This window comes from Etheostoma spectabile, chromosome 16 (assembly GCF_008692095.1).
Source record: "Etheostoma spectabile isolate EspeVRDwgs_2016 chromosome 16, UIUC_Espe_1.0, whole genome shotgun sequence".
Lineage (NCBI taxonomy): Eukaryota > Metazoa > Chordata > Actinopteri > Perciformes > Percidae > Etheostoma > Etheostoma spectabile.
The window spans coordinates 5,682,141-5,691,247 of NC_045748.1; the positions used below are offsets into that span (position 1 = coordinate 5,682,141).

The 9,107-nt window shown below is 41.4% G+C and overlaps 1 protein-coding gene across 2 annotated transcripts in view; it reads left to right on the plus strand.

Annotated features, from left to right (window-relative positions):
• Positions 1 to 529: 529 nt before the first annotated feature.
• Positions 530 to 9,107, plus strand: part of palm2akap2 (PALM2 and AKAP2 fusion) — a 104,854-nt gene continuing 96,276 nt past the window's right edge. Inside the window, exon 1 of one of the 2 annotated variants that reach the window (XM_032538968.1) lies at positions 530 to 836. In XM_032538968.1, the coding sequence (XP_032394859.1) occupies positions 793 to 836 (44 nt within the window). In that variant the 5' untranslated portion in view covers positions 530 to 792. The remainder of the gene's footprint in view (positions 837 to 9,107) is intronic. The other variant, XM_032538969.1, reaches the window with a different exon arrangement.

A 9,107-nucleotide genomic window follows, 5' to 3' on the forward strand; every position in this document is an offset into this window, starting at 1 on the left:
TCAGCTTCATTCAGTCTTGTCCATCCATACATCCATACATTTCCTGAAATCCCGTTTAAAGTTGCAGGACACAGGAGCCTACTTACGGAAGCCACTTTTTTTTTTTTTGAGGATCCAGTCTGCGTCTTTAAATGAATCCCTCCTCAGTCTCAAAGGGGAAAGGTTCTCAGGGAAGCAGCAAAGATGAGGCATGTTGGCCACTCCTTTTATTACACTGCAACTCCCCTCAGGCTCTCTTTCTTTCTATCTGCCTGCTGTCTCTTTGCTATCCTCTGCTCTCCATCCCGATCTGTCTCATCCCAGGCTATCTCACCCTCCATCCCTCTCTCTTCTCCATCACACTCGCTCCTTGCATCTTCTAATCTCATTTTCTTCACCTACAAATCCTCGCTCTCTCTTTGACATCATCACCTGCACATTAATACCTACAAATACACAAGTGACCACTCTTTCACTCTCTCACTCTCTCACTCTCTCACTCTCTCACTCTCTCTCTCTCACACACACACACATACACACACACACACACATGCTTACACCCATCCCCTCCTGCTGGCAGAGCCCGGCGATGCAGGAGCGGCACAAGCAGCTACTCTGAGACATTCTGGCATGACTAACCCACCGAAAAGGCAGGAGGAAAGAAGGAGGAGGTGAAGATCAGGAGGAGGGGAGGGAGGAGGAGGAGAGGAGGAAGAGAGAGAAGAGGTGGACACAACTCTGTCAAAAAGGACAGAGGAAGGAGAGGAGGACAAGGAAGAGGAGAAGGGAAGGCGAGCAGTGGGTGCTGCAGCCATGTCAGACACACCTTTGCAGAGGAACGGCACAGCCACAGCGCCGTGAGTAGATCTTCTTTACCTTCCTATTTTCTATCTATCTTTGCCTCCATCCTCTCCTCTCCTTGCCTGCATCCCTCCACCCCTCTCCTCTCCCGTCTGACAGGCTGGGTTGTCATGGGAACGGGAGCTCCGTCATGGTGAGGCTGCAGTTCAGTTCATGACTGGCGAGGAGACCCGCCGTACACCATGTACACTCCTCCCTCTCCTCCCTCTCCTCTCTCTGACTCTCTCTTTTCTCCACCCACCCTTACACTTGCTCTGCAAACCTCTCACAGCACATCAACCCTTCATGGCTTTACTCTCTTGCTCTGTTTTCCTTTTTCTATCACTGTCTTCTCTGTCTTTTACTTGTCTTTTTCCTAAATTAGTCCTGCAGTCCTTCTTTTTCATTTTCCTCAACATGTCACGGTCCCTGTTCTTAACATCATGGTATATGCATGTGTGTGTGTGTGTGTGTGTGTGTGTGTGTGTGTGTGTGTGTGTGTGTGTGTGTGTGTGTGTGTGTGTGTGTGTCTTTTAGCATAGTCAATGTGGAGACTGCGGGCTTGGGCCAGCCTCTGTGTTTTAGCACAGCCCGCCATGCTGCAGACCGCTTCTTCATGTGTGTGATTTGTGTGTCTGTATCTGTGTTTGCATGCGTATGTGTGTTCATGTATTTCTATACTTATGAGAAACAAATTCCCAAGCGAAAGACAAAAAGATAATTTAGAAAAATGTCTTGGTCTTTTCATCAGCACAGCATGAAAATCAAGCTGAAAAAGACTTGAAACAAGTAATTTGCATGCATGGCTAAAATTAATAAAATTAAAAAAGGAAGATACATATCAAGCAGACACTGGCAATGTGTTAAGAATTGTGTCACTTTGCTAGGTCAAAATGTTGCTGTTTTGATGCTGACTGTCAAGTCTTTGATGATGTGTCCCACAAGTACTAGCGATGAACAGTATCAGCAGATTTTCACATCAATCTGTCATTTCAGGTGCATTTCCAGACAGAGTATTCATATTTTGACATATTTAAATGGCAGAAGAGAAAACAATACAAAAAGAAAATAAAGAATTTGACAAAAAGTCAGTTCAGTATTTTCGGTCCGTTAGTTATATATGTTATAGCTATATTGGCCCAACCCTTTTGATTAAATAGTAATCTTTGCAAATGTGAAGGGTTTTTCTATATTCCGAAACCAAGGCATCTATGTTTATGGAACACCATTCTCTTTGAATGGAGCAAGAGCCGGATCGGCTTTTTATTGTGGGCCCTGTTGCTTTAAGAGAGAGTTGCATTATGGGTTGTTAGTAGCCCTATGCTAGGCTAGCAAGTTTTACTTGTGCATCTAGCATGCATGGCATCTGTTGAAGTTAGTCGGCCATTAAATCAGTTTAATGTAGAGTTTTCGGCTGGGAAGTTGGAGGAACCAAACACTACGAGCGCTCTCCTGGCTTTTTAACCACAAAAATGGACTGGAAGCAAATTGTCAAGTGACCATGACATGCAGTATACTCTTAGACACATAGCAGGTGTCATCATCAAAAAATGTTGCATTAAAAGCAGTGATTAAAAAAATGGCAAGCACAGAATGACTGAATAATGCTAACTGTCAGACAAAATCGTACTGTGGTCCAGGAATTGACCTCTCCCAAGTGCAAGAGGGTGTCTAACAACATGAATGAAAGTCCCAATGAAGAAAGCCCACCCAAAGGTGAGACTTGTCTTTTTTTTGTCAAACTTCTGCATCATCTTGGGTAGCCTAAACCTTCCTTAGTTCAAATAAAGAGTAGGACACTGACATTAAATCAAGACAATGCCATAGTGAAACAAACCTCATCAAACAGTGTGTTTGATCCAGTGGTAGTGAACACAGATCCAGAACAGGAATGTGGGAGTTGTTCTTTAACTTCCAAAGCTTTGTGGGTGTACTGGGATGTATTCTACTGAAGCTAATGTTAGTGGAGAAATGTATATAGCATGCTGTACAACTGGAATTCAGAAACTCCTGAATAATAACTTCTCTTTGACAGAGTAGAGGTGCTTGTGGTTTTTTCTTTGAAACCCAGAAAGGCTTATGTAAAGGCCCTTTAAGTTACAGGAGAGTCTTGTACAGGTAACTGGATTAGTTTGTTTTTTTTAAGTACTGCACCTTCCGGTCTAGAATAGAATACACTTTATTGTCCTCAAGGGGAAGTTTGTCTAGGACATAGTGCCAAAATCCGTCCAAAAAAAGCAACATAAACAATACGTGAATAAAGCATCCTATGACACAAAAAGGACACACATGACAGCAAATACAACTCAACATCTTAAAAATAAACTGTAATAATTAAAGTGCAAAGTGCTGGTGTATTTATTGCCTGTCTGAAGGGACTCAAGACAGTCTGATGCTAGCTTTCCTGCTAAACATCTGTCTGTTTAGGGAGCTTGTGCAACTTGAACATCTTGTGTTTTTGCAAATTTGGTGCATGCACATGTACAGAATATCACAGATAATTCAGCTTGTGGAGTTTGGTGTGTCCTTGTGCAGGTTATGTATGTCATTGTTATTATAGTGATGACAGCCTGTGCATATTTGGCTGTAAAAAAAAAAAAAAACCTGGAGATGCTTCAGATTAGGAGATGCTGAGCGGTTAGCAGGTATGAGTGATAACCAACTTGTTATATTGTGGCCTACTCACCTTCAACCTGAGAGTCTTTGAGTGACAGGTCAGAGTGATTTCTTGCTTACTCTGTCAGAGCTGTACCCACAAAGCAGGGCAGTGACCCGTGAAGCCGACATGCTTTACTGGTGCATCAATAGTTAATGCTGTAACTGGGAAAATGAGAGAGTGCTCTCGCGATTCAGTCGGTCTATCTTATCTTCCCTTAGCTCTGTCCGCTTTCTTCTGAGCTGCAGGCTCAACATACAGCCGTTGTCAAACGTGTCACTCAAAGGTCCTCATTTGATTTGGATTCAAGTTCGGATGTCTGACATAATGGCAATAACAAAGTAACATTTGATCAACTCACTTATAACTCTTAAGCAACATATATTCAATTTGAGTATACGTGGAATTTGGTACCCAGCGGTTCTTTTTTTCTGTAGCCTACTTTGTCTCTGTAATAACAAAAGATACATTTCAGTTGTCAAAACACTCCAAATCTATTTATGCTCTCCACATTTTACTTATTTTGAACATTTTTTACACCATGCACAATAAAACCCGTTTCTAAACGCTCTGTTAACACTGCTGCATTTCCTACCAACAATGCATTGGTCGATAAAACATTTATTTAAAAATAGAAAACACTTAAATAAGATTTTGGAATTATTTTGGATTATTTTGGATTTTAGGGGCGGCTATGGCTCAGTGGTAGAGCGGTTGCCTGCCAATCGGATGGTTGGTGGTTCGATCCCCGATCCTGCAGTCGTTGTCTCAGTGTCCAAGACACTGAACCCCGAGTTGACCCCAGTGCTGTGCATCGGAGTGTGGAGCGCACACACCACAATGGCAGATGGCCCATTCTCTACCGTTATTTATTGCACACTCAGGGAAGTCATACTGGAAAGAAGCTCTTAATAGTGATTGGATGAATTGAGCATATCCAGTTATACAGGGTGGCAACCCCGCAAAGCATCAAACGAACCTCCATATTTCTATTTTTTTTTCAATTATTATTCATTGGCTTTATTTCAAATTAAAGTAGAGAATTTAATGTCCTTGATATCTCTACACAACAGAGTTTTTAGTTTTACTCAAACGGCCTGATGAGTGTTTTACACAATATGAAGGATTTTTTTGTATTCCTTATCCATCTCCCCTCCATAAAAATGAAATTACCAGAACATCAATTGTACACAGTGGATAGGAGGAGATGTGCAAACTACAGAGGAGAGGAAACAATATGGCATTCAGAGAATGAGGGAGCAATAGGAACATGCTGAGGTGGTGATAATCCGAGTGTCTGGAGGCCAAGACATCTGCTTCTCATCAAAAACGCATCTCAGAATGAAAAGAATTTAAAGCGACTTTACAGAATTTAAAAAATAATCACATCAATGTTAGTTAATTAGTAGTAGTTTATTTTGAACATTTAAAATTATATATATATGAAATCAAAATGCCAGATAATTAAGGTCACTGTCAGGTTATTCTATTATCAATTCTTGTGAACATGATTGTGGACAGTATGAGAGGTGTGGTTTGCATCTATAGAATGAACTGACAAATTAGTCACTTCTATATTGTTGCTTTCTTTACTTTTTTTTTAATCAACTTTGAAAGTGATCAGTTCCTCTAGTCTTTATTGATAAATACAAGTTTTTAGAACTGGCTTTGCGTGGCTGTAGCAGACTGAATGACTGTATTGGACACATCAGTCAGAAAAAACAGGGAGAGCGGATATCTGATTAGTTGCTGGAAGCCAGACGCTTCCAACAGTTAAGCCATCGCCAACCTCCATTGGCTAGACTCGACTAGACAATTATTTTTGTTCAATTTAAGGCCATGCTGTGGTAAAATAAACATACTTATCAGTAATAAGGACGGCAGTGCTCAATTTGAGTTTTTACTGTGCCGAGAGACAGACAGACAGACAGACAGACAGACAGACAGACAGACAGACAGAGACAGAAACCCAAACACAGCTTGACCTCCCTCAGTGATCTATAAAATATGAATGAGATCAAGGTCTGGCACTCCCATAGCCAGAAATATGTCTGTCTGGGTTGCTTTTTATCTCCCCCTCCCCTCTCTCTCTCTCTCTCTCTCTCTCTCTCTCTCTCTCTCTCTCTCTTTCTATTTGCACTGTATGTGTATTATTATTGTACATAATTGTTTATATGAATGCAACTTCAACCAAGTCAAATTCCTACTTCGTGCTACTTACCTGGCAATTAACCTTTTTTCTGATTTATGATTCTGATTTGCTTTCTCACACACACACACACACGCACACACACACACACACACACACACACACACACACAATATGCAGCAGCGGCCAGTTAGTACCAGATCTGTGTTTTTCAGTTATTTTGGGGAGAAATGAAATTGTGGGAGTAAGCTCAAGAAGGCGAAGGAGATGGCCGCATTAACATAACACACATTCATATGCTCAAACGCACATGCAGTTTTTCTGACAGACTTTCTTTTTCCATATTTGCGCATTCCCTCCTACTCTTTGCATGTTGTTCTATTTGTGTGTGTGTGTGTGTGTGTGTGTGTGTGTGTGTGTGTGTGTGTGTGTGTGTGTGTGTGTGTGTGTGTGTGTGTGTGTGTGTGTGTGTGTGTATGTGTGTTTTCCGGCCTCTGGTTCCACATCTGGAGGCCATTACCTCCGGGCTAGGATGGAGGGAGGCGGGGCTGGGCTGGCTGTGCAGTGAGGTCATCGCGTCGTTTTGGCGATGTAGAGGAACAATGACGCTGTTGTCTCCAAAGACGACCAAACCAACATCACTGACGCCAGAATTGAGGGAATGAAGGGGAAGGGAAGGTGGCTGCATTTTAGGGGAAAAGGAGAGAGTCAAAAAGTAGGGGGACAAAAGTGGGGCAGAAAGGGAATCACATAGAAAATGATATAATGAAGTAGAATAGTGTTAAAGTTGCTTTGGAATGACAGAGTGAGCAGCTAACATAATGATATGGTTGGTGTAAATCCAGATCAAACAGAGACAGGCCAGGAGTCTTGGACTTACTGGAAAGTCAGAGCTGAGCTGAGTTTCATAACCAGTTTCATATAAAAGCCCAATCAGGTCATGGTCTCTAACCTGCATGTCACACAATAAAGATGCAGCAATGGGTTTTAAAAAGGGCTGGGCCCCAGGGGCACAACATTCCACTTTTTATTCTTCGTATCTTGATGGGGAAACTCAGAACTTGTGCTATAGTTTCTATTCAACAGGGGATAAAATAATGAAAAACATGATTTTCATGTATAGCTCATCAGTACCCATTAATACCCTGGAAATCCAGAGTTCTCGCGAGAGCACAATTTTAATTTGCTCAGCGAGTAACTCTGGCATCGAGTAATGCTGCTCATTAACTATACACTTGTAGCCGAGCTGCACCAATCGCATCAGTGTATCTGATATAGGTGGGCCAGAGGCCAGCTGAACAGATGACGACAGTTTAATCTACCAGTTAGCTTCGCTGGTGGCTGAGCGTATGGGACTCTGGATACGTCACCCTGTGTGTTGTTGTGATTGGCCGTAGTGTTATCCAGTGAGATTTTCAAATGCATGCTCGGTGCCGCCCCTCGAGTTGGGCCATTTTCATTACTGAGTGCTTGGATTTCCAGGCTAACCCATTAGTGCTACAATAAGCAAAGCCTGCCATGCTCAGACTACACAATTGCAAACATCCAATTTAAGAAAATCCAAGAAATCCTAACTGAAACCTACATGAATATATTTGTTTTCACATCATATAAAGTTGATATGATGAGCCAACATTTGCCTCCTCACACATGCAGCAGGCATGGAGCAACATTGAATATTCCTGAGGGACACATATCTGGCTCTAAATGCTGCACATGTTCTCCAGCTAGTCACTTCCGCTGCAGTCTGCTGTTTGGTGCTGGGTAGGTTGTGTACAGTGGTTGGTCAGAGCTTTTTCACACCCCAAAAAAGCTGCCTACTGCATTGTAAATAATCAAACAGCTTTAAACTGAATTAAACTGCTGCATGGATCACATCTGACGGCATAGGTTCATAAACCAAAACCAAGGCGTTGATAAAACCGATAAAGTCAAAGGAAATAATATATGAAATTAGTTGATTTTGAACCATGTGAATTATATAAATCCATTTCAAGTTTGTTTGCATTATACAGTGCTTGTTTTCAATTTAACTCATGTTTTGTCTTCCTGTGTTTTTTCTGGGTCTAAATTTCAACATTTTGTTGTTCTTTTTCTACACTTTTCCCGAGGTGTTTGCCTATTTAATTCCAATTTTCTTGTCACTTTTCACCCCAAATCTTTTTCAGTGTTTGTTTTTTTTGTTTATTATGTCTTTGTCAATTTTTTAACAAGTTGTCTGTTTCTTTTTTTGTTTTTGTTCCAACTTTTTTGTCACTTTTTAAAAAGTTGTTGTCACCTTTGGTGACGTTTTTGGTCACTTTTTTTAACCGCGTTTAAAAAAATAAACGTTTTTGTTGATTTTCTTCCTGCGTTTTTGTAGCTTTTTCTCCCAATATTTATGACTTTTTTTCAACGTTCTATTGTCATAGTTCTGATATAGAACGATATTGTAAACGGGCCAAATTTGACCCGAGGACAAGAGGAGGGTTAAAGATATGTACAAACATAAAAGATGCTTCAAGAAAAGTATTGTACAGTATATTGCAAAAGACATGTTTACTGTCATGCACAAAGACGAAAGACGAACTTTAGAGAATTTCTGCAGATGAAAAAGTCACCACTTCTGAATCCAGGTCTGCAAGTAACCTTTGATTTGTTCAAGATTGTATTTCTGCTGCTCAGTGGCTTTACAGGCAGATTCTCTCCAGCTGCAGTTATTTATTACATACTTTTCTATTCTCTTGAAGTAACGCATTGGCTGTCAGTGTGTGTTTGTCTGTGTGTGTATGTGTGTTACATGCTTCTGTATTCCCTGAAGAGTCGCCCAGAACTTCTGCTGCTGTTTCTCCTTATAAGGATGCCTGCTTGTGGAAGGAGGGATGGAGGTGAAATGGAGTAAGAGGAGGACAAGAGGGATTGAGGAAGAAAAAAAAAGTTTGAGGGAGGGACAGGTGGGAGATTAAGATGAATGGGGGCATTGAAGGAGATGATGGGAGGAGATCAGGAAGAGAAGGAAGGAAGGGAGTTAGGAGGAACAAGGAGGGATGGAGGGGAAGGTTGGAGGAGTGAGGGTTAAAAGGGAAAGAAGACAGAAGAAGTAAGGAGCAATGGAGGTCAGAGATGCACCATGGAAAATATCTAGGAAAGGTAGAACTTGATAAATGAAGGGAGGGATGCAAGGAGAAAGGGTTTGATACGGGAAAGCAGAGATGAGTGTAGAAAACAGGGAAGGAATGCAGCAAAGGATTAAGAGAACAAGAAGAGGGAAAGAGTAAAGGATGCAAGGAAGGATGGAGGCAAAGAAGGAATAGATGTGGTTGTAGGAAAAGAAAGTGAGACAGAGAGAGAGGAAAAATGTAAGACAGGAGGCGGAAGAAGAATGAATGAAACCCAGGTTAACCTCAAGAGCTAAAATGAGGAGTAAGACAATTATAACAAAGTTAACAGTGACCCATTTACAAATTAGTGTGTGTGTGTGTGTGTGTGTGTGTGTGTGTGTGT